This window comes from Triturus cristatus, chromosome 6, assembly GCF_964204655.1.
Source record: "Triturus cristatus chromosome 6, aTriCri1.1, whole genome shotgun sequence".
Taxonomy (NCBI): domain Eukaryota; kingdom Metazoa; phylum Chordata; class Amphibia; order Caudata; family Salamandridae; genus Triturus; species Triturus cristatus.
This window is the reverse complement of record NC_140589.1, coordinates 561,656,601-561,683,108: the sequence shown is the minus strand read 5'-3', so window position 1 is coordinate 561,683,108 and position 26,508 is coordinate 561,656,601. Positions and strand designations below refer to the sequence as shown.

The following is a 26,508-nucleotide window of genomic DNA, read 5'->3' as shown; positions in this document are numbered from 1 at the left end:
ATTTATCTTATAAATTTTTGGGACGAATAAAGTTTTGTTGATGAAGATTTCAGATAGATAGATAGCTAGATGGATATATATAGCTGGATGGATGGATGGATGGATGGATGGATGGATGGATGGATGGATGGATGGATGGATGGATGGATGGATGGATGGATGGATGGATGGATGGATGGATGGATGGATAGATAGATAGATAGATAGATAGATAGATAGATAGATAGATAGATAGATAGATAGATAGATAGATAGATAGATAGATAGATAGATAGATCTGTGTGCAACATACAGGGTTAAGTTCCTGGTGGGCCTATTCTACTTTCTAGAGTTGGTAAAATAAGTAATATTTACTAAATTAGAGGTAATAAAAACACCTGCCCATTACAATACAATGATGTTCCAAAGCAGTGTCAGGCAGTGCTATCACCATGCAAGCAAAATCCGCCCATTCACAAAAATAGAGTTCACGTTTCCCCTTCACAGGTTGACAATAGAATTCCCTTAACAACAATTGTACTTGCTGATAAACCAGAAGGTTCGCCTATTTGCAGTCAAACATATCTGATAGCACAGATTACAATGTAACTTTAAACCGAAAAGCATGTCTTTTTTAAATAGCACAATTTTAATGTTAGGAATAAGAATGTTATAAATAGTATGCATAAGGCGAATTAAGCAGAGCAATACACCAAAAATGATCATGGAAGAGATAAATGGATGATTTGTGGAAAACAGAAGATTGGCATTATTTCAGCTCCCCTTCTTTGAGACCACACTGCCACCGCAGCAGACAGGTTTCCGCTCAGACTGAAACAAAGCACATCACTGTAGCATCACCCCTGCCTTTCTGAGGAGCTGGCCAGCAATAGACCATGCACTGTCTTGTTACTCGTATTCTTGCCCAGTAAATAGAGACCGACCGTGGGTATGGATCTGTAAACCCCTAGCCCCAATATATAATAACCCTGGAGTCAGATATACACATTTGTTTCGTGCAGTAGTTATGACACAAAGTACCACACGTAGGCAAGTAGTTGCATCTTTTGGCATCAACATCCAGTTGGGAAACATATACAAATGATTAAACGTAGACAAAAGCATTTTTTTTTTATCTGAAACTAGTAAACTAAATTGTGTGTCAGGATTTCAGGCCCAACCACTGCTCTCAGGCATAAACCCTAACTCTGCAATATGTCACCAGAGAGATAACTAAATGTATACACATAAGGAGGAACGATGGGATGGCTTCAGTCTGGGGAGATGGACTGCTTGTGCAAATCTATAATACAAAGTGAAGGGCATTGAGTCTTCCTGGCACTGGATACTTACACGGATGTGTAAACCTTTATGAGTTCATTAAACTTCTTCATCTCTGTGGTGTCCAGGAGTCCTCCCACCGACCAAATCAGGCAGAAGATAAAAAGCCTTTCAATGTGCAGTTGTCCCCCGATGCTCTGAGCCTTGTCATTCAACATGGCTGCCAGTAGGTTGGTGCAGGTACTGAACAGACCGACCTCAGTGACTGGCACCAGGGGCCTGAAGGAAAGAAACAACCCTTTTATGGAGGAGTAAAAGCTATGGCACACAGACTGATGAAGAGAGTCACCACATATGAGATGTGTCCATTAGAGAGACTAAAGAAGGCTTATCTGGAGATGAGTCATGGCATATATGTTTGTGTTCCTCACCTTCATCTTATGTGATAAAGGGCTGAGTAACAAAATATATAGCAGGGTTTCCGGCTTTGCAGTAATGACCATATACAATAAAATGATTAAGTGTATGAGAAGCAGCTATTAAGCATTACTGACCACGGCTGGAGGCAATCACGACTGTTAATAAACTGATATGTTTGGCAGATATCATAATTTACATGAAATGCCATTTACAACAAAAAATAATCCTAAAAACATATAATACAATCAACAACTCTTACAAACATCACAAAACTAAAAACAATGACAGATGTTAAATGATGCCATTCAAACTGGATTATACTCAGGGAAAGATCTCCACTGCCAACACGGCAGACTCTAAGTTTACAAGGCCTGTTATTTTCTAGGAGCGTTTAATCACCCTAATGTTCAATACTAAAAACACGGTCTCCCAAGAGCTTCATATTCCAAAGTAGATGCTTTGGCGCTTTTGTTAGAAGTTTGCAAATCCCTGCACAAAATATGAAACACATACAAATGAATTGATCAGAAATGGTCGAATTGGTACATAAAGGACGACTATAAAGGACTACAATATTGTTCACATGAGCCATGTACCATGGGCATAGGAAGACTAGATGATGGGGCAACACGAGAAAAATGGACTGCGTATTTGGAAAGGGGCTTCTGGTGGTTTCATTAATGACTGGTCCACACTTTCTGTTCCAACATTCTGATGCTGGTCTTTCTGTTTTACCCTATTTAATGTAGGACATTTCACTCTTATTGGGCGATTGCTCTAATAGCATAATTGCCTTTCTGCCTCGAACTATACTAATCCGCGAAGGCACTATTCTGTATTATAGGGCCTTGCCTTTGGTGGCCATTAATACAGTGCCTCATTCTTATAAAAGACAGTCATTCTGAATACATGTAATGTGATTTTGCCAATAATACTTCACTGTTCACACAACTGCAAAGGCCTAGTGACCTAATGACAACACATCAATGCCGTATATCACTCTCAGGTTTCCCGTCACATTTAAAAAGAACAGGCAGCTTGTGTGTTTTTTTATCTGGAATATGTCTGCCAGTAATCTACTTTATTCAGTGGTGGCTCGCACAGGTGGAATAGTGGAATTCGACATACAGCTGAATAGGGGAAAGTGGCGATACGGCGAGCGCAAGGTAAGTGGTTTCATTTCTTTATTTACTTTTCACTATCCCATTGTATGTCGAATTCCACTAACCCCCCCCCCCCCCCCCCCCAGACACACACCCCGCTCACCTCCCCACCGCGCACACCTGTGCGAGCCGCGACTGAGTTTAACTGCTGTAAAGGCGGGACTCTGTGCGTGCAACATGAAGCGTCTGACATCTAAAGACTTTATCATTACTTAGCGTCATGAAGAACAAAATTCAGTATCGGATCCAGGGTCTTGTAGAAGGCTTTCGAAAGAACCTGGAGAGAGAAAAAGTGAAAATATGATCGTCTATAACAGTTTCCTTTATTTAAGAAATCTTCAAAATTAAATTAAAATCATATGTAAAAGGCATGTGCAGGATAGGTATCACCACAAAAGTAGTATTGCCCTATTGTAAAGGGCGCTTAAGAAATCCCTAAACCAATACTGGCAATGCAGGACCTGCGCACATTATGGGGCCATCATTCTTAACGCATGAAACACTTTTACAGTGTAAAGGTAAACATCATTGGCAAAGCCCCTAGGTCTCACCCTTTGTGGACTATTAGCTTTTCCAATGCATTTTGCTGAAGCTGGGCAGCATCAGAAAAGGCAGTATCCTTTTAAACAAAACAAATGACGTGGCCATGCCCCCTACTGAATGTGTGGTGGCCATTTTCTTCATTTTTTTATTTATTATATACTTATCCAAGATGGCTGAAGCCATTTGGAGCAGAAAAATTTAAAAAGAAATGTTCACTTGCACAAAAGCTCATTTCTTAAAGTGGAATGCCGGCGGAAAATGGGAGCTGCAGGGCTCTTCAAAAAAACTGCAAAAAAGCAACAAAGGGGGGCGGGCAGGTAGAGTGTGGGTGAGGGGAGCATCATCCGAGCTTTGGAGCTAGGGGGTAACTAAAAAGAAAAAAGAAAAGCTAGGGTGCGGGAGAAGGGAGTAACAGAGCACTTGAGGTGGGGGTGATGGGGGGGTATCCAACAGTAAAACAACACACAAGACAGAGCATATGGAGGAATGCAGCAACACGGAGCACAGGAGCATGTATTGCGGGAGAGAAACAGCACACAATGGAGGTAGCTAGAAAACGTGCACTCCCATAGAGCGCTCCTGGACAAAGAAAAAGTAGTTCTCTAAATGGGAACAGTGGAACAATACAAGTTGGCTAATCAAAAGGATAGTGAAAAGGCTGTGTTACACGGGATGGAAAACTCAAGAGACAAACAAGAAGACAAAGGCATGCCATCAAATAAGAAGTAAGAAAATGAGAGTGACAATAAAGCGAACCAATGGTAAGCAATGGGTGGGCTCAAGCTCACTTTAATTTTTTGGCTTGGTCCACAAGAGGCTTACACCTAAAAACAGCTAAAAGCTGTCTGGAAGTGAGAATTAAAGATACATTCCCTGCAACATCTCATAGTAAGTAAGTAAAATCCTTCTATTAAAAAATAACACATAAAAGCAATATTAGGTATTTGTGGTAATTTATTAAGCAGCTCGGTCAGAAACTGTGTACGTAAAATTGTCATGCAAAGTATGCACAAGTTTCTCCCAAAAAAACTTAGCTGTAGGTTGGTGAGAGAGCAAAAGCAAATGGAACATCTTTCAAGATGGAGGACGGCAATATTCGGGACATATCCGGGATTTTCTGAAAGCACTGTGACAAAATGCGGATGACTGAAAATAGAATATTTTGCAGACTCACTGCACAGTCGATTCTTACTGCCCCGTTTTCTACCGCCCCACGACTCCTCCCTACCCGACACCCCTTCCAGTTCGCAGCTGTTCCCCGCATCAGCTTTTCTTGCCTTTTACTCTTCCCTGGATCATGCCCACTCTCGCACTCAGCCTTTTCACCTCTGTTCTTTCACCAGTACATGCTTTTTTACTCCAGCAGTCTTGGTCACATCTTTGTGCCTGGCTCTTGTTCTGTGTTGTGTTGTATCATCACTATTCCATCTATTAATAGACTGCTCACACCAGCAGCAACATTGGCAGACGAAGGCAAGAGAAGAGGCGCCGCCTACAGGAAAGTGCATGTGCATGAGGGAGGGGAGATGCAACATATCCGAGAGAGATGTGCGTAAGGAGAGGTGATGTCATCTGTAAGAAATACGAGAGATGAGGGATGGAAATGGAGGGTCTCATGCAGAATGGTGATGAAGGGACTATGCAGCCAATCCAAGCTGGATGAAAGGGAAAGCGGTACACACACCTCTGGGAGGTAGGACCACCTCAGCTTTTAGGTGGGGGCAGGAAGTGAAATGTGGAGGCCTCACTATCCCACCAGTACTACTTCACGTCACCAGAATCCCCAATGCCTCCCCTTTTAACCACAGAGCGGATTAACAAGTGAACTGGGTGGCTCTTTAGAATACAGCTTTGCTATTTCATATTAGACAGTCCAGGGAACCGAGGGACAGGTAGATAAGGTGACGTAGTCGATATGGCATAATTTGATCATATGGTGAATGACATCATCGAGCCCAAATATCCTGATTAGTAAAGCAGGCAATTACAAAACTTTTCCTCTCACGTGGCCCTCATGAATCAATACCAATAAACTACAGCCTTCAAGATTCAGTGCAAAAGCGGACATCCTTTCCGAAACGCACACCACAAAACTGCAACACGAGGCAGCTGTAGAAAAGGGAGTACATCACATCAGCAATACCTAGGTGGTAGAAATCATTCAGGCTATGCACAGTGTTGACGTACATCTCAGTACTGTTCATGATTCTAGCTGGAACTGAAATCACATATCCTTTAGAATGTTGTAACACTTCAGTACATTTCATGATGAGATGACAAGCTTTCTACACATTTTGCATTTTTTGCAAAGCCCGTTTATTTTTAAAAAAGACACATTTAGTACTTACAGTAATCTCTTGCTGATTTCGTCCATCTAGCCAGGTTTTTGCTAAAGGTTTCCAACCCAGCACGTCTCCCTCTAGGTAGAGTATTCCCTGAACCAAGAAAACAAGGTATAACATGGGTCGGTCTAACGCACTCAATGTGATGATTTGAGCAAATAATTCTGTAATCAAAATGGTATGGGTGTCAGAAAAACTGAGTAGCCATCCTGCATCTGATTCTGACATTTTGGAGCAACTGACCCTTACACTACCGAGCGGCAACTCGAAGGACTGTATTTTGTCCAAAGAACTTTACAATTCTCATGACACAGATACTGTTATTTCTTAATTTATCTCAAAATGATGGTGAGATAAGTGACTGTTGATGAGAACTAAACCTAAAGGACACATCCTAGGGGTTGGTGTAGGGCTGCTTATTTGTTGGCATTGTGCTGGTCACTCAGCTCTGCAGCATTGTTTATAATTGTTTACTGCATCAGTGGTGAGGGCCATATGTTGTCTTCTCACCTGAGTATTCCCTGCTCATGACTCTTTCCCACTGCCTGGCCCATAGCTCTCACAGTGCACTTTGTACATACTAGGCGGGGCGCACAACCACCAGAGACTGGGGACCCCTATTCCTTATTCACTTGGTGGTACATTTATTCAGTATTTAGCCCTTTCTAGGTCCATCACCCACTTAGAGGTTGGCACCAGGAGGGCTCATGGCACAGAATAGCACCATGCCACAGTAGGATTCTGTAAACTGATTATGTGTCTCTAAACCCCTTGTGTAAATCCAGTTTTTAGACCTGGCCTACTTACAGAGTATTGACTTAAAACAAAGGCAGCAGTCAGGCCTGGCAATATATGGTTCTTCTTGCGGTACCTGCACACCCCAGACACCATGCGGTGTAGAGGCCTACCAACCGTCTTGTTACGGACAGCTCCCAGTAAATAAGCAGCATATTCAAGGCACTGAATAAACCCGTTTTTTGCACATATGTATATATGCTTGCACTTGCTTTTTGTTCAACAATTTCACTTTAAAGCCTTAAGAGATTGTTGTTTTTCTTAGTTCTTTATTAATTTTACCAACTAAGCTGTCAATAAGACATTGTCTCTCTATTAGCAAAACCAACATGAACTTTAATATACAAAGAGATTAAATGTATTAAAAAACTATCTCACCTGATAGCTGGAAAGACAGACACAAACGTGTCCAGAAGAATCATCCGAATATCATACATTTAAACTTAAGGTCGAGTTTAGCGCAGTCAATAGTTTTTCCATTTGTAAGACATTAGATGAAAGAGAAGTTTTTCTCGAAAATATTTTCACTGCATGCAAGGGTTTCTTAATTACAGTAATACAACTCTTATGATTTGCATGACTGCCACCCTATAAACTCAACACTGTAGAGTAAGGCACAGTTAAATTGCCAAATGCATTCATTAATCCCATGCTAATTTTCCCGGACATTGTTTTTACCACTCCGGTCAAGCAGATGAGCATGCGGGCCGCGGGAGTTGAGAGGGGACGGTGGCAGGAGATAAGTTGTGCCTGGCTTCAGCCAAGTGGTGGTCTCAGAGCTCAGTCTCGAAGCTCCTGCATACTTGGCACTTGAGACCTCAACAATCTAAGTCTTTGCTTGCACTGAATGTATTAAAGCATAGTACTTTGGAAAAACACTGACATATACTGCAGTAAGTATGCAAGGTGATATAGGTGTGATCTTTCCACATACTTCATGGTCCCCTTTTAAACGTGGTCTGTACATGTTCTGCATCTTTGGTGAACATGTGACTTACAAATGTTCCATATTCTTCTACCACAGGCATATTTACAAGGGGATTGCGCCACCAGAACATCACTTTTACTGATGTTCCGGTGGCGCAATACCCTTAAATAATCATTCCCTGCTGCGCAGGCACCCTTGCACCATGGGACAAGGGTGTCTGTTGGCACTAGGCAGCTATTTTTACCACCAGCGCCAGGGAAAACACAGGGGTGCGCCATATTGTTGTAAATACGGTGCATTGCAGCGTTTTGGAAATGGTGGAGCGCAGCGCTGCACAATTTGCCGCAGCTCCAAACTCCACCATTTCCTTGTAAATGTGCCCCAGTGTGTCGAGATGCTGTGAGCATGAAGAGTAAATATATTTTCCGCCATGATAATTAAATACCTATTCTGCAATATTACGTCCCTGACCTCACCATATTTTAGTTAGTCAGCAGACACAGGCCTAGACAAGCTAACACATGATGCACCGTTATTCACATTACTTGTAAACCAAAAAAAGGTCCTGCTTGTGCTTTGCAAAAGAGTTGACGTATCAATACTAACTAAAAAGTAATATCAATTCATGGGTAGCACCAGATGATGACACTTCAAGGACTTCAAATAGCAGACCCTACCGAATCCAAGACTGATCCTCACTGACACCTTGAGTTTAGTAAGAATAAGAATAAGTGAGCTCCCAGTCTTCCTTCAAGGAGGTACACTACAGCCCCCTGTATTCAGCACCCACACTTGTGGGGCTGGATGTGGCGTGGCCTGATATTCAAGCGTTGAGATAGGTTCTTGCTTTTGTGTGGGTACAATATCTGTGTATTTATCTCAAATCCATCCTGCCCCACCTACACTTACATTGAAATATCTTTAATTTTCACTATACAGAGTAGACCTGTACTCATTTTTGTGTTCTTGGTCAAGGGCTAGTGAATTTACGGGCACATGAACAAATAATTGTATCTATAAACAGTGCTTCTATGAACTTGCATCTAATTAGTTCTCACCACACGTCGGCTTATGTGCTTTTCTTTGCAGTGCTATAATTTTCATTTTTAAGGCGGATCCAAAATGTGTCCTTCACCGGCCGTATACTTACAGCTTTTGTAACTGTAGCAGGAGAGGCCACGTGTAGATCTGTTGTTTCAAAAAGTAGCTTCATGCTTTCTGCAAACTCCAGATTGTCTCCATTTTTGAGCTGTAGCACCTGAGGAACCAGGGAAAGAAAAGACAGTTTGGTGGTCGGCATGCACTGCTGATTAACATCTGGAACCCCATCCCAACAAAGATCAGACTGGCATCGTCACTTGAACATCAGGCCGTCATCTTCGCTTTTCCATTTCTAGGAGGAACTAAAGGCCCACCTCTGCAAGAAACACTTTGCCCACGAGGATCATTTCCACATTCAGTACGCAGCACCTAACACCAGCTATACGATCATGAAGATTGTGCCTCAGCACCATGTGCTCCATTCCATTGCTTTGCAGGCAGGTTTGAACTTTACAAGTACCCCACAAAATGTGACATCTCTGAAAATACCTTACATAGTAATGCAGAACTTATTTTTGGGAAAAACCACGCAAATCTGGGCTATTTGAAGTTTGAACTTCGTAATCACGGTTTCTGACTATTAAACAAGATTAACATCATTGGTATCCTCATGCCACTTTGGCCACCACGGGCTGATTTACAGAAAGTGTTCCAGTGGCGCAATGGGTATATGCGCCCACTTTGCGTGCCCTTGGGTCACTTTGGTATTACAGAAGGGGACGCAGATGCTTGTGCAGCCCCTTCTGTAATACGATATGCTACATGTGCACCAGTGCTATCGAGAGAGGGCTTTCCCTCATTTGCATTGGGTAGGGGCCACATGCAAATGAGAGAACCTCTGCACTAGGCTATATCCCTGATATATGGACAGAGGCAAACATGCCCTTAAAAGGCCCACAAAGTCAATCAATCAATCAATAAGAGAAATTGTAAGTGAGCTACTCACCCGTGAAGGTCTCAAGGTGCTGGACGGGGGAGGGGTAAGCAGCTCCGTTCAGTCCAAGAGCCAGGTCTTGAACATCTTCCTGAAGATGTTCAGGGAGGGGGCGCGTCTGATGTCGATCAGGAGCTCGTTCCAGGTCTTGGCGTGGGTGAGTATCTTGAAAGTAACTCTCTTCTCAACGGGGATCCAGTGGAGGTTCTGCAGGTGTTGGGTGATGTGTTTGTGTCAAGGGGTGCCAAGGTCAAGACTGGCTGCGGTGTTCTGTATGGTCTGGAGTTTGCTGAGCAGAGACTTGTTGAACCAGGCGTAGAGGGCCATTCCGTACTCCAGTTTGCTGGTTATGAGTGCGTGGGTGATGGCCTTCCGTGATTTGGGGGGATCTATTTGAAGGCCTTTCGGAGGATGCGGAGGGTGTTGAAGCAGCTGAAGGCGACGGCGTTTACCTGTTGGGTCATGGAGAGGGAGGAGTTGAGTACGATGCTGAGGTTTTGGGCGTGGTCCATGGGGGTGGGAGGGCTGCAGAGGGCAGTGGGCCACCAGGTGTTGCCCCTTGCAGAGGGGGAGGGTCAGAGGACTAGGACCTCTGTCTTTTTTAGAGTTGAGCTTCAGGCAGCTGCTGCTATCCAAGATGCGACATCCATCATTCCATTCTGGAAGTTGAGTCTGGTGGTGATTGGGTCCTTGGGGAGGGAGAGGATGAGCAGGGTGTCGTCGGCATAGAATTCTATGCTGAGTCCGTGCTGTCTGACAATGGCGGTGAGGAGGGCCATGTAGATGTTGAAGAGGGTGGGCTGAACGATAATCCTCGGGGTATTCCGTAGTTGATTTCTGTGGGTTCTGAGAGGAAGGGTGGCAGTCTGATTCATTGGGTTCTGTCGGTGAGGAATGAGCGGATCCAGTCAAGGGCGGTTCCTTGTATGTCGGCGTCGTGGAGTCTGGCGGTGAGTGTGCGGTGGGAGACGGTGTTGAACGCTGCAGAGAGGTTGAGTAAGATCAGGGGCGTGGTGCGTCCTTGGTCAAGGAGGGTGTGGATGTTGTCTGTGGCGGCGAGTTTGAGCGGTCTCGGTGCTGTGGTTGCTGCGGAATCCGGATTGGGAGGGTTCGAGGATAGAGTTTTCTTCGATTAATTTGGTTAGTTGTTGTCATGGCTGTGGTGGGGATTCTGCATCAGGAGACAAGCAGGCACACTCTTCCCTTCCTCTACTATAACTGTGTGACTGGGAAGCGTGTTGGTTGCAGACTACATCACACAGCATCCACTGGGGCATTTCCGGGATATGGCACCGGCGGTCAGCTGACGCGGTGAAGACAGGATATTACCCGACTAGCCCGCTGCTCCATGCTAGTCGTTCCTACTTTCGTTGGACTTCTGTGACCTGCCTAGTGGTTTGTTTCCTAGGATTTCCGCTCTTGTTAGCCGTTTGGCAGCGCTGTCCCACCAGCGCTTCTTCCCGGCGGCTTTCCTTGCCACATTACCTGCTTGGAGGCGATTACTCCGTGTTGCTGCCGTAGGGACTTCCCGACCGGAGCCGGGTCCCGCCTCCAGTTATACTGGCTATAGCCGCTCGCATTCACGCACCGCTCATGTGAAGCAACAAGGGGTGTCTTCTCACCTGCGGCAGATAAGTGGTGAAAGCGTGTTGAGTGCTGGGCTCCTTGGTTGTTTTAATTACTTACTTTGTCCCAGTAACATTTATTTTGAACTCTTGGATCCGCACCTTATTTTGGAATTCTTGTTTTTTTGGACTTGTTGGCCAGTGAGTCCTGTGCTACCTGGACTTCTCTTTCATGGTTGCCAGAGAAGTGTTTCCAAGTCCCACCTTCTGCTGGTGGTCTAGTGGATGTTGGGGGGATGTAAGTAATTGTCTGACCTAGAATAGGGCTTACCTCGGAGAGTAGTACTGCTGTATGTATGTTTTCTTATTTCTCTCTTTTCTTGCATACAGGGACACAGCAGGTTGTGATACATAACAACCTTGGTGGCCTACTCTCCCTGATAGATGGACCTGATCCACGCATCCTTCTGCCAGCAGTTTCTTTTGTTGTTTTTTCCATTCCCCTTTTTCCCAACACACTCCTAACAGCGCAGTGAGTTCAAGCAGCTGCTCCCTGGTTGATGTATGGAAGGGAATTGTGAAACTATCTGCTCTCCATCATCCCTGTTCGACGTTCGCAGCAGGTCAGTGGCGTTTCTGTCATTAGTGTCCGACAGAACGACTAGCCCACATAGGTGACCAGCCTGGGTGATGGATCCGAATGAAAAGATGGCTTCGGATCTTGAAAGCCTGACCACCTTACAGATAGAGGTCCAGGCCTTCCGAGTGGAAAACCAGGATCTGAGCAAGTAGTTAGGAACAATGCATAGGGAAGTAGCGAGGATAACACGACAGGGCAAGACAGAGAGTAGTAGAGGGCGCTTTCGTGTCGCGCGCTTAAATGATACGCAGACACGAGCTATGCATTGTACTTCTTTATTTTGCCCCGTACATGCATCAACTGGTGCTCCCTCGCACCGCCCCTCCCCATCTGCTCCCTGCCATGCCTGACCCGGAAGTCCTGGACAGACTCAGGCATGGTGACACAACATCTCCCCCTTTTGTGATTTGTCAGTTACCTTGGATCTTTCTATTCTTTAAAGTTCTTCAATAAGTCGAACCGGTCTTCGAATGGTCCTCTGTGGCCGGCGAGGAGGACGCCGCTCTCTGATTTCATCCGTGTCGATGACACGAAGGCGTTCTTCGAGGTTGTCCGCTCCTGGGTCTGAGGTGTCTGCGTCTCCATCTGTTTCGTCTTCTCGATCATATGCCGCTGGATTGCACTTCCTGAAGTGTGACACATTTCTTGTGGTCCTCTTGGTTGTGGAGGCAGCTGTGATCATGCTCCCTTTCCTTTTCACCACTTGTAGCGGGTGGGCATGATAACGGCTGTCTGCTTTGGTTCTCCGTTCCTGCCTCACTAATACCCAATCTCCTTCTTGAATGTCAGACGTCTTTGCACAACAACGATTTGTGGCGTAGTCTTTCATCTTTGCTTTCTTGGTTCTATCGAGGTTCATCAGTGTCTTACGATCTGTGTTCGGAAGTCTGGATTGCATGACTGCATTCGAAGTCGGTATCCTGCTGCGCGGGGTCCTCCCGAGCATCAGAGTAGCGGGGGCACCTGTTGGTGGTGCTGTGTGGTGTGGTTCTGTATGCTCGTAGCACTTCATTAAACGCTGGTTGGATGTCACGCTGGGACAGTTCAGCTTGTTGTATTGTTGTCTTCAGGGTGGCCATGAAGCGCTCAACTATCCCATTGGCTTGAGGTCATAAAGGAGTGATTTTCCAATGTTTAAAATTCAGGTGATTTGCGAATTCCGTGAACTCGTGTCCATTGAAAGGTGGTCCATTATCTGTCTTCACTATCTTGGGGATTCCCCATGCTGCTAACACTTCATCAAGGATGGGTATGACGGCAGATGCTTTTGTGGATGATAGTTGATGTGCAATGGGAAATCGGGAATACTCGTCCATGATGACAATGACATATTTCCCAGACTTTAGCGGGCCGAAGAAGTCGATAGCTACTTGTTGCCACATGCTGTCTGGGAGATCAGACATCTGTAATGGGGTGTGTGGTTCTTCTCACCCTACTCGTTGGCATTGTGGGCAGTCTTGAAGCGTGGCTTCTACCATTTGGTCAAGGGATGGGAACCAGACCCTCTCTCTCAGTGCTTTCTTCGTGGCTACTACGCCTCTGTGGCCCTCGTGTGCTAGATTGATGGTCCCTTGTCTTAGTTGGTGAGGGATGATAATCCTTCGGTCTCTTAGTATCAACCCATCTGCACTGATTGTGAGATCATCCTTGACGTGTCTGAAAGATGAGAGTTCTTGCATGTTAATAGCAGTGGTAATTTGCGAGTCCTCCAGATGTCTCCATGAGTCTGTGTGGATGCGTTGTATGATGTCCTGGAGTGTGGCATCCTTGGCAATTGCTTCTACAATGGCGTCTAGTGGGATGGCAGGTGGGCGTGCTTGGTCAATAACGAAATGGAGGTATTCTTTGGCTAGCGAGTTGCGTGTCTGTGTCAGTACTTGGGATGACGTGATACGTAGTCAGCTGGGTTCTCTGCCTTTCCCGGTTTGTGAATAATGGTGTATGTGTAGTCTTGCAAGTGGATCCTCCACCTCTCGATCCTTGGAGGCATCTTTGCTTGTGGGTTGCTGAAGATGGTGATTAAGGCCTGATGGTCGGTGATAAGTGTGAAATGCTTCCTATATACAAACAAATAGAATTGTTTGCATGCCCACACGACTGCCAGACTTTCCTTCTCTGGTTGGGAGTACGCCTTCTCCGTGTCAGTGAGGCTGCGACTGGCATAGGCTATGATGTGACGCTGGTCTCTCTCATAATCATACTAGGCTAGGATGGCACCAAGGCCAACAGGGCTGGCGTCAACTGTGATTTCTGTTTTCTGTTTGGGGTTGAAGTAGGCCAAGTGAGCGGCAGAGCTCACAGCCCTTTTGATCTTGTTGAAGGCATGCTCGCATGCTTTGGACCAGTGAAATGTTTTGGCCTTGTCTTGTTAGCTCTCGCAGCGGGTAGCTGATGGTTGCATAGTCTTTGATGTATCGGGCACAATAGCTGGCCATGCCCAGGAAGGACCGGATGTCGCTGACATCACAAGGTTGTGGAGTGTCAGCGAGTGTTGAGACGTTTTCAGGATCTGGTCTCATGCCGTCTTCAGAGAAGATGTGTCCGTAGAACTTGAGAGTTGACTTGTGGAATTCACACTTGTCCCTGTTGAGTGTGAGGTTGGCGTTAAGAAGGGCATGACACACGCGGTTTAGGGCTTTGTCGTGGTCTTCGCGTGTTGCACCAAATACGAGGATGTCGTCGCTATAGTTGAATGAGTTTGGAATGTGGTGGATCACTAACCAAACAGCTTCTTGAAAGATTTCCGCAGCTGAAGAGATACCAAAATTAAGGCGTTTATATCTGAAGATTCCTTGATGTGTGGTAAACGTGGTGATGTATCTTGATTTTTCATGAAGTTCGAGCTGGTGGTATCCTTTGTTGAGATCTAATTTTGAGAAGACCGTCGCTCCATTCAGGCAAGTAATCATGTCGCTGATATGAGGTCCAGGGTGTCTTTCCCGTTCAATGGCTGTGTTTGGGGCTCGCATGTCCACGCACAGGCGCACTTTGTTCTCATGTCCTCTCTTAGGCACGACTACCACAGGTGACATCCACGGAGTAGGTCCGGATGACCGTTCTCTGATGTCCGCTCTCAGCAGGTCTTGAAGCTCGACATCGACTGCTTGTTGGAGGTGGAACGGTACTTTCCTGTGGTGTTGGGCCACTGGCATTGCTTGCTCATTTATGTGTGATATGGGAGTGAGGGCGGACAATTCTCTTGATGTCGACCGGCGAGATCGATATGAGGCCTGTGACTGGGTGCTAGACCTGGACGAGCTAGATGAGCGGTCTCTCCTTCCATGCACCGCCCTCACGTGGTGGCGTGTTCCAGTGCTTCGTCTGGCTGGTCCTGCTTCTTTACGCTGAGTTTGGAACACAGCTTCGAAGTGATTGTCTCTCCTGCATCGGTGACATTCTTGTCCCATGGCCGGGCAGGTGCTTGTATGTGGGTATTCCAGGCCACAGCGGTAGCAGTGCGGTGGTTGTTTCTGGGTGTTGCTGTTTCTGGTCCCACCACGGGACAGGCCTCCGATGATCTGACCGACGTCTCACTTCCGTCTGGAGAGCTTGTTCTCGTTTTTCTGTTTTCCCGGCTTCCATTTTCTTTGCATGTTCTTCGGCTTGATCATTGATGCATGTGAGTTCCTCAATGTCGTCAAGTGAGTAATGTTTCTTTAGTAGCCGATGTCGTAGTGACTCTGATTGGCATCCTTCAATGATGCGTAGGCGAAGCGCATCTTCAGTATTAAAATTGTCAAACTCACAGTATCGTGCCAGATGCTTTAGTCGCGAAATGAGATCGTCCATGGATTCATCGCGTTCTTGGGATGCGAGATTGAAGGTGTAGCGTTCGTAATCTAGGTTACGTTTGTGAAGAAATTTCCAGTCTAGAGCTTCTCTCACGTCTGTTTACAACGCGGCGTTTGCCGGAGGCAGTTCTTTGATTATTTGTCCAATGTCTTTACCCACTAAATTTCTTAGTGCTATGAGTTGATGGTCGGGGTAATTTACTCTTGAGCCTTTCATGAAATCTTCGAAGTCTTCTATCCAGCTCGTCCACTTGGGGCCCATGCCGTTTCCAGAAGTCAGTATTAGAGGTTCGGGGGGAAGCAGGAACGATACCCCCATTAGTATGGGTCCACGTGGCGCAGTTGAGGCTGGACCTGGCGTTGCATCTTGTGTGGAATCAGGTTGAGTGGACATGGTGATGTGTTACTATCTTTACTGTCCCCTCTGATACTTCTCACAGCGTTTACAAGGCCTCAAAATACCTTTTGGTGGGCTCAGGGGTGCTTTTCTGTTATTTGCCTGACTTCAAGATGGCCGCTGGACTGGTGATAATGTTTTCCTATGGAGCGCCTGACTTCAAGATGGCTGCCAGATGTGACTTCTGTATGCCGGTTTGATAAGTGGGGAATCAGTGCTCTTACCCCAATGCCGTGCACTTTCACCAGTTTTTGAGCCTCAGGAGCCTGTCTTGCAGGGCGCTATTGTCAGGGCTTGTGAGATGAGCCGATCAGCAGTGCTCTCTCACGTTGATCACAGTGCGCCTCCCTTCGTGACTGTAACGATCTCCAACACCGTTATTTCTTCGTGCAGAGCTGGAGGGGGTGTCCTAGCATCCCACCCTCGTCGCCAGTTTTCGTGTCGCGCGCTTAAATGATATGCGGACACGAGCTATGCATTGTACTTCTTTATTTTGCCCCATACATGCATCAACTGGCACTCCCTCACGCCGCCCCTCCCCATCCGCTTCCTGTCATGCCTGACCCAGAAGTCCTGGACAGAGTTAGGCATGGCGACACAACAGGCCCTACATCAAGGAGTGGACTTTGCCCCCTCCCAAACGTTTAGAAGATGAATTCCCTGAACATGGTCCATCACAGGCTCCCAAAGGGAGTGCTCCTGTTTCAGACTTTTGGTCTGCTAACCATACTTCCTCACACCACGACAGTGGCAATGCCTCTTTCAAAGTCATCTAACAGCCTCAGTTACCGTTGGGCCCACCTGAACGTTTCTCTGGGGATCCTAAAAAGTTTGGCATTTTTCTGAACCAGTGTCGTCTGCATTTTCTATGTAAGCCAGCGGCATTCCACAATGGCAAGCCAAGACTGCATTTGTGATGTCGTATCTAGGGGGGAATACTGCAAGTTGGTCCGTTCCTTTGATCGAGCGTTTTGTGAGGAGATGCGGAAACTTTTCGATAGGAGGTCTCATCTGCCTTCCCTGGATAGGGAACTGATCACCTTGAAGCAAGGCACGCAGTATCTCCTATCTTACATTACATGCTTCAACAGGCTAGTGATCGAGACGAGAACCTCCTTGTTTTACCAAGGATTGAGGGGTGAATTGACGGACGTATTAGCCCAAGTGGTGCATATGCTCTAGACCTGTGATGAGTTGATCGCACTTACCGTGCAGTTGGATCATCGCCTTATGGAGAGGAACGGTGATAAAGGGAGGACAGAACCCAGGTACTTCACACATCATCCCAAACCAGTGATGGACGAGGCTTCATGTTCTTTGGATGGAGTAGAGCCCATGCAGATTAACAGCATCCGAGGGCCCTTAACCGTGGAAGAGCGAGACAGACGGTGCAAACAACGATTGTGTCTATACTGTGGCAAAAGTGGGCATTTCCTGAGAGACAGCAGGGCCCTGACGAGGGCTGTGGAAAAAGGGGCTGTAACATGAACACAAGCCGTCCTGCAGCATGACTGGACGAATGGGAAACGTTGGAAAACTGAAGAGCCCGAGCAAGACAGAGATCCCTTGTTCGAGCTCAGCACATACAGAGATCTCCCCTGTTGTGGCTAATACAGTGCAGACGTCGGTAGCCCATATTAATGTGGTAGTCACCTTATGGTTGGACCCCAACCTACACCAAAGAGTAGCTGCTTTGCTTGATTCAGGAGCCACTGGTAACTTCATGGACCAAACCACTGTATTTAGGCATACCTTGTGTTCGGAATAGCACTCCCGAACCTGTGAAGGCGGTGGATGGTACCGCCTTAACTTCAGGTTCAGTGAAGTATCCCACGCAACCTATGATTATGCAATTTGGGAAGGAGCACTTTGAAACATCCAGTTTGACCTCATCGATGCCCCCTCACTTCCGCCTTATTTTGGGCATTCACAAGTTAAATAAATACTTTGCAAACTCTTATGCAATGATTTACAATTGAATGCAGGTTCAAATGCAGTTGATTGAACTACAGGGAAGTTACTGTTTTGAGATTACTTTTCAGTTACTTTGTAAATTACTTTACACGTTACTTATTATCATTGCATAAGAGTTTGCAAAGCATTTATTTCACTTACCTGTGCCAGGCTTGGCTTGGTTCTAGAAATAAAATAACTTAATAATATTTTTATACAAACAAAACTGGTCTGAGTTCAGTCTTTGAGTGTGCAACATCATTTGCTGATTGAGTGTGTACAACAAATGCTTAACACTACCCTGTGATAAAGCCTCACTGCTCGCCCACACAACCACAAATACAGAATAAGGTGCTATCTACTTTTACCTCTGCCTACCTTTGGGGTTCCACTGGACTCTGTGCACACTATACCTCATTTTGGTATAGTATATACAGAGCCAGCTTCCTACATTGGTGGATCAGCGGTGGGATATACAACTTTGCATTTGTTGGACTAACTTGGTTACCACCTGATCACACTACAGAACTCCTTAATTTTCTTTGGAATTCCGATTTTTGAATTGACAAATGTTTCCAAATTGATAAAGTCTTGTTAGGGTCTTGGTTAAGTCCCCTTAGAATTTTTGAAAAATTAAAGTTCACTTTAGTTAGGGGTAAGAGGGGTTAGAAGTTGTTTTTAACAATGTCTCTTAACAAGAACCCAGCTGTTAGCGAAGAAAACCACAATTGCAATAGAACCAGGTTGAGGAGCTCGACCTCACACCTTATCTCCACTTAGGATTTAGGGAGTTAAGGTCTGTAAGGAAGCTTAAAAATATAGTCATGGGGTCCCATCCCTCCAAACAAAAGCTCCAGGAGCTGTTGGCAGGGCATGCTAAGGACCATCCTTCTGAGAATGGTGAAGACCTCTCAAATGAAGAAGTAGAGGGAGGGGATGAGGAGAACTACCACCCCTCCACTTCATACGGAGAGAAGGGCCCAAGTGCCCTTGACTCCAAGAATAACCCTCTCAGCACCTAGAGCCCACACAGGTGGATCAGGTGCTTCAGAGTACATTGAGTACAGCCTCAATGAGGAGACCAACATTTTAGAAAGGTTGGCAATAAGGTTAGATCTAGAGACCAGACTCCTGGCTCTGGAAAAAGAGAGAACAGAGATGGGCTTAGTTTCCATCAATGGTGGCAGCAATTTACTAAACAAAGATAGAGAGCAATCTTATGAACTTAAAATCACCAAAGGAATTGTCCGTAAATTTGAGGATGGTGATGATGTCACCAAGTGGTTCACAGCCTTTGAGAGGGCTTGTGAAGCCAGATAAGTGAAGAAAACTCACTGGGGGGCACTACTTTGGGAACTGTTCTCTGGTAAGTGCAGAGATAGACTTCTGACCCTTAGTGGGGCAGAAGCAGAGTCCTATGAACTCATGAAGGGCACCCTGATTGAGGGATTTGGACTCACTACTGAAGAGTATAGAATTAGATTCACGGGGGCTCAGATAACCCAGAGTCAGCCCTGGGTGGAATTTGTAGACTACTCAATGAAAACACTAGGTGGCTGGTTGACTGGAAGTAAAGTGCAAGATTATGATGGTCTTTATAATTTGTTTATGAAAGAACTCATATTAAGTAATTGCATGGATGAAAAGTTACATCAATATATGATAGACCTAGGTCAAATGTCTCCCCAAGAATTGGGAAAGAAGGCGGACCATTGGATCAAGACAAGGGGGACTAGGACAGTCACTGGGGGTGACCAAGGAAAGGGATTACAAAACCTCTACATATAATAGGCTTCTTTGCCTGAAGGGTGGAGAGGTTTTTGGGTTAGAGTAACGCCTCCCTATTGAAACAATTGCACAAAAGTTTTACTCTAACTAGCTAACCAGTGGTCGGTATCAAAGCACGTTAGTGTGATGATATGCAATATCTAGTGAGGGAAAATAACTTCACCAAAAGGTGAGCAAGGAAATAATTCCTTTTGATTTAGGTACCCTCACACACCCTAGTGGTGTCATGCTTCATCATCGGGTCACCCCGACGCCTAAAAGTCGGGGTGGGCTCGACCACAGTATTGGGAGCTCTTTGAAGATATTTGTGGACCAGGGGGGACTAGAAATAAAAAACCTCAGGCAGATCCCCAGCATCCCTTTATTATTGGGTCTGTCTGGGTTACGTAAAATAACTTAAAAATAGGGTCTTGATAGGAGTGTTATGGTCCTAGGACCCTAGTGCCAACATGTTTCAGTCCAAGAACGGTCTTAAAGGTCCAGGACTTTCTTCAGGGCAAACGTGGCCTCCCTGGGAAATAGTAGGGAATTCCCTATTCTATTTTTGATGCAAGGGCAGAGTAGCTGCTCCTTGTGTTATCGACTGATTAATTAATCCGTCATGTACGAAATTTCATCTGAAAGAAAAAACATGGACAACAAAACAAACAACATGTATTTGTAAATATTTCTCATGGTTTTCCAAAGTGATGTGTCCCATAAACGTGCTTTAGGACAAAGAACGACACCAACAGTTGCCGTGTGATTCTATGACATAGTGGTGTGTCAAGTCATGTGCCACTTGTAACTGTATCTGTACGTAATACAACAACGTGCCAGATGTATCGTGCGATGGCGATTTTGCTCGCATCCTAACTGTTATTGCATGCCAGTTAGTGAGTACTATCAATGTATCACACTCCACTCACTCCCACTCTCACTCAACAACTAAAAGGGCATCTATGTATCGTCATAGTAATGTGAACTATGCGTGACTATTAAAATCAATGTTGTCCTCGTGCTCTGTTGTTCTTAAAAGCACAAGCACGCATGCGTTCTTAACCGTACTGTGGATGAGTTCCGTATCTCAGGAGATCGTAGGGCTATTGGGGGTAGCTCTATAGTCAAACCCTATTATCGGGGTTCCCCGAACAAAAAAGGAGAAAAGAAGGGGAATGTAGGAAGTAGCTTTTTGAGATCGGTGTGCTCCTGGATCTGCTGGTATTCAGACCAGTAGAACAATATGCTTGTATTAAGGGTAGGAACCAGGAAGAATCCCCACTTACTTCATCAAGAGTCCTGCCCCGCCACTCAACCTACTTGGTCCCGATCTCCGGCGTTGTGCGCCGTAGTATCGTGGGTCCGGTAATATATACTTCCTTGTTAGTGAAACTGGCACCGGTGATTGGTTCTAGCATACGCGTCAGTGTTGGAGAGACCACGTGATCCCGATGTTTACAGGATTCATGGGAAATGTAGTTCCGAACATACTTGCGCCATGCTAAGGACGAGATATTTTTTAAAAGACCGACCAGATGCAGTACTGATGCTGGATTGAAATATTACTGTTAATCCAAATCTAAAGTGGGATACTGAAAGATAAAGGACCTCGTATTATGGAGTACCATATTTGTAATCTCGTAATGGGATAGTAGTGTATTTCCGGAACTTCCGGAAGTGAGGGAGCTCAAACCTTAGGGATTCATGGGAACCGTAGTTTACAACACCCATACTCCGCGAATAATGGACAAAACTTTATTAAGCATCATAGAGGATTTCAAAATAACAAGGTCATGAGAGCCTTAACGTGGATGCTGTTTTTAAGACTGGGTGGTAATTCTAAAAATACTTGGTCCCAACTTGGAAGGGTTAGCATAATACAGCTGGAGCTTGTATTATATAAATGTACCTCGTGTATAGACATCGCAGTATAGATAGCAAGCGTTAATAGCTAGGCTGTTTGGAGCTCTGAGAAGCTACCAATGTTTTTTTTTATATTTATATATATACAATCAAGAATTGCTAAGTGGTCCGTGTGGATCATGCGTGGCATGTCCTTTTACTGAACATACAAAAACACTGGAACTAGGCCTGCAATCTCCATGGGAGCAAAGATCACACACGAATTGCAACTCTGAGTCAGTGATTTACATGATTAAATGTCCATGTGACATGATGTATATCGGTATGACCAGTCGTAAAGTGAAAGTTCGTATCAGTGAACATAGAAGTACCATACGTAGAGCAATAACAGCTACCAGACTCACAGCGCACTACCAGGAGAAGAACCACAATGATACAGAAATCAGATGGACCGTATTAGAAAAGATTAAGAATACAGGTGATCAGCATAAAAAATTGCTAGAGCGAGAGCAGCGTTGGGTATATCGTCTAAAGACCCATGAGAAGGGCCTGAACGATGGTATTCCATGGAACCAATTGAATAGGTAGTGTGCCCGACCGCTAGTTAGATGGTGATTCTAAATATCAGAAAAAGTCTATTCATTATTTGGACATTTTTAGATCAACTAAATCTGGATACAACCACCTTCACCACAAAGAATATATACTTTTACCACAACTTGGGACAGATTCATACGACTACTATTTAGAACCCTTTATAGTGGATTCGATATGATATGAAATTAACATACACCAGGACCACTTAGCAATTCTTGATTGTATATATATAAATATAAAAAAAACATTGGTAGCTTCTCAGAGCTCCTAACAGCCTAGCTAATAACGCTTGCTATCTATACTGCGATGTCTATACACGAGGTACATTTATATAATACAAGCTCCAGCTGTATTATGCTAACCCTTCCAAGTTGGGACCAAGTATTTTTAGAATTACCACCCAGTCTTAAAAACAGCATCCACGTTAAGGCTCTCATGACCTTGTTATTTTGAAATCCTCTATGATGCTTAATAAAGTTTTGTCCATTATTCGCGGAGTATGGGTGTTGTAAACTACGGTTCCCATGAATCCCTAAGGTTTGAGCTCCCTCACTTCCGGAAGTTCCAGAAATACACTACTATCCCATTACGAGATTACAAATATGGTACTCCATAATACGAGGTCCTTTATCTTTCAGTATCCCACTTTAGATTTGGATTAACAGTAATATTTCAATCCAGCATCAGTACTGCATCTGGTCGGTCTTTTAAAAAATATCTCGTCCTTAGCATGGCGCAAGTATGTTCGGAACTACATTTCCCATGAATCCGGTACACATCGGGATCACGTGGTCTCTCCAACACTGACGCGTAAGCTAGAACCAATCACCGGTGCCAGTTTCACTAACAAGGAAGTATATATTACCGGACCCACGATACTACGGCGCACAACGCCGGAGATCCGGACCAAGTAGGTTGAGTGGCGGGGCAGGACTCTTGATGAAGTAAGTGGGGATTCTTCCTGGTTCCTACCCTTAATACAAGCATATTGCTCTACTGGTCTGAATACCAGCAGATCCACGAGCACACCTATCTCAAAAAGCTACTTCCTACATTCCTCTTCTTTTCTCCTTTTTTGTTCGGGGAACCCCGATAATAGGGTTTGACTATAGAGCTACCCCCAATAGCCCTACGATCTCCTGAGATACGGAACTCATCCACAGTACGGGTAAGAACGCATGCGTGCTTGTGCTTTTAAGAACAACAGAGCACGAGGACAACATTGATTTTAATAGTCACGCATAGTTCACATTACTATGACGATACATAGATGCCCTTTTAGTTGTTGAGTGGGAGTGAGTGGAGTGTGATACATTGATAGTACTCACTAACTGGCATGCAATAACAGTTAGGATGCGAGCAAAATCGCCACCGCACGATACATCTGGCACGTTGTTGTATTACGTACAGATACAGTTACAAGTGGCACATGACTTGACACACCACTATGTCATAGAATCACACGGCAACTGTTGGTGTCGTTCTTTGTCCTAAAGCACGTTTATGGGACACATCACTTTGGAAAACCATGAGAAATATTTACAAATACATGTTGTTTGTTTTGTTGTCCATGTTTTTTCTTTCAGATGGAATTTCGTACATGACGGATTAATTAATCAGTCGATAACACAAGGAGCAGCTACTCTGCCCTTGCATCAAAAATAGAATAGGGAATTCCCTACTATTTCCCAGGGAGGCCACGTTTGCCCTGAAGAAAGTCCTGGACCTTTAAGGCCGTTCTTGGACTGAAACATGTTGGCACTAGGGTCCTAGGACCATAACACTCCTATCAAGACCCTATTTTTAAGTTATTTTACGTAACCCAGACAGACCCAATAATAAAGGGATACTGGGGATCTGCCTGAGGTTTTTTATTTCTAGTCCCCCCTGGTCCACAAAGATCTTCAAAGAGCTCCCAATACTGTGGTCGAGCCCACCCCGACTTTTAGGCGTCGGGGTGACCCGATGATGAAGCATTACACCACTAGGGTGTGTGAGATTACAAAACCTCCCCAGAGTAAAGACAGTGAGCATCCTAAAGATAGAAGTAAGGAGTCCCAGGTAGCCCCCCAAAATCTGTCCAGGAGGGTGGGCCTAAAGACACCTCTCAAACTAAAACTGGGTACCAAGGTGAGAGGTGGTATTCCAACAAGGTATGGTGTCACAACTGTCAAATGACAGGACACCACACCAAGGACCCTAGCTGTCCTAAAACTCAAGCCCCTAGTGTAGCTTCAGGGGTTGCTAGTGTAGCTTTGGAGGGTAGTTCCTCAGATGAGGAGGTCCTCCTAGCCTTGAACTGAAAGATGGATACAAAAGGTGAGTTGGAAATTCCAGAGGGGGTAGACACTTCCACCACGTACTGGTGAATGGAATCCCAGCCACTGCCTGAGAGATACCTGTGCCAGTCACACTGTGGTGCATGACAGGTTAGTACTCTCAAACCAGTCTGTCCAGTGGAAACAAAAAGAGTAAGGGCTATCCCCGGGGAGGTCACTGTTAGGTCTGTGGCTGTAGTGCGCCTAGAAATAGCTGGGTCCCTAGGTTGGAGAAAGGTGGTAGCCAATAAAGACCTCCCCCTTGATTGTCTCCTTTAGAATGACCACCCAGAGGTTGGTCTGAGACAAAGAGAGGTACTGGTCCAGTGACAGACCTCATCCAAGGGACCTGGGGGGGCTGAACCTGCAGTCAGTGCAGCTAAGCCCCAAAAGAAAAAGAAGAGACAGTGTAGGAAAGCTAGACAACTGTTAGCCACAGTTCCAGTGGGCCAGGGAGATTCTATCCCAGTAAGGGAGAACTCCAAAATTGGCACTGGTGAAGTCCCCCTAGCCAACAAAAAGTCCTGACTAGTCAGGCAACTGTGCAGCTTGAGTTGGTGGCTCCTCAGCTAGCAGAACAGAGGGTGGAAGAAGGGTTTCACTTCCAAGTGTAGTGACCCCCTACCTTACAACAGCAGACAGGCCACCAGAACCCAAAGAAGCCTGTAAGTTAGCCATTTCACCTACCAGTGAAGAGCTAAAGGTGTGGTTCTGGGCACTGACAGCTGTCAGTAGCCTCTTCTGGGCACTAGCCTTCATGGCAGCACTGTACTTGGCATGGTGGCGTAGCCCCTTACCAAATAGCAAGTTAAGCCCCCTGAGTCTATTGGTCATGGTGGGGTTACTCAAACTGTGGGTAACCTCTGTGGGTAAGCTGGAAATTGCCCTAGCAAAGTTAGAATTTACAAAAGTAGGCACCTCTGAACCCAAACTTAAAAGATGGGGTAAAGACACTAAAGAGCTAGGAAAGAAGTATTGGGAATTAGGTACTAAAACTGTTGAGGTAGGCCAGCTCCCCAAAGGGACTGACCTGGGCCAAAGGATGTATGGCAGAGTAGGCCCTGCAACTTTCAAACCACTTCCTCTACTCTTCCTCGCCTGAAAGACTAGGAAGACTGTCCCACGTTTGGCTGAGTTGCCTGGCCCTTGGGCTGGGGGGGGGAGAGGGGGTTGTGCAGGAAGCTGGGTTTCTGTTGCAGTAACCCCCCCTACTTTTTGTCAGACCACTGATGCACTTTGACTTGATGTGCCCTGGGACCCAGCCAATCAGGTTCCCTTGGCCTGTGTTCTTTCCAAAAACTGTACCTTGTACACCTGCAGCGGCGCAGGGGCGGCTGGGTGCAGGGTGCTCTTTTAGCGTTGGGTGCCCTGTTGTTGTCAATGGGGATTCTTGTTTTTGGTTTTTAGCTGCAGGCTCGGTCCAGGAAGACTTCCGGGAGGAACCAACAGCTTGGCAGGTAAGTTGGAGGACTCTGGGACGTAGGTGCACCTCGGGTTCTTTTCTCCAGGGCACAGGGCGACTGGACGCAGGGGTGTCTTTTGAGGTCGGATTTCACCTTACCGGGCCACTCGCGGTTGGGGGAGTCTCTGTGCAGAGCCTGCAGGCAGCGTCAGGGAGTCCTGGAGGGGTCAGCCCATTGTGGACTCAGACTCTGGAGTGCTGGGGGACCTCGCTGGGACCATTGGGCAACTTGAACTTGGGCCGTAGGCAACGGGTGCAGTGGTAGTTCCAGGCATCGGGTTTCTTTGTCCTCAGCAGGCTCCGATTCTTGCTTTGGAGATTCTATAGAACAGAGCTGCTGTTCACAGGAGATCCAGTCTTTGTTGAAGGCAGTCAGTCCTCCCAGGGATTCTGGAGGTCGCTGGTTGCAGGACAAGGCAACTTTTGGCGCAGGATCTCTGAAAACTGCAGACCGGCCGGTAGCGGTAGGGCTGGGGCCAAGTCAGTTGTTCTCTGCAGTCTTCTCTGCTGGGCGTCTTCCTTTGTCCTTCTTCTTCGTAGGTTGCGGGAATCTGTCTTCTTGGTTCAGGGCTGCCCCCTAAATACTGTATTTAGGGGGCGTTTTAGGGGTCTCAAGGTCAGTAGCCAATGGGCTACTGACCTTAGGGTAACTACACCCTTGGTAGGCTC

General features: G+C 45.8%; 1 protein-coding gene across 1 annotated transcript in view; it reads right to left on the bottom strand.

Moving 5' to 3' along the window:
• LOC146817397 (dynein axonemal heavy chain 5-like) overlaps positions 1-26,508 on the bottom strand; it is a 1,608,734-nt gene that overhangs the window by 562,771 nt on the left and 1,019,455 nt on the right. Inside the window, exons 54-57 of the mRNA XM_085609634.1 lie at positions 8,602-8,709; positions 5,735-5,821; positions 3,056-3,120; positions 1,333-1,539 (exon numbers count right to left, since the gene is read on the bottom strand). Coding sequence (XP_085465760.1) covers positions 1,333-1,539; positions 3,056-3,120; positions 5,735-5,821; positions 8,602-8,709 — 467 coding nt within the window. The remainder of the gene's footprint in view (positions 1-1,332; positions 1,540-3,055; positions 3,121-5,734; positions 5,822-8,601; positions 8,710-26,508) is intronic.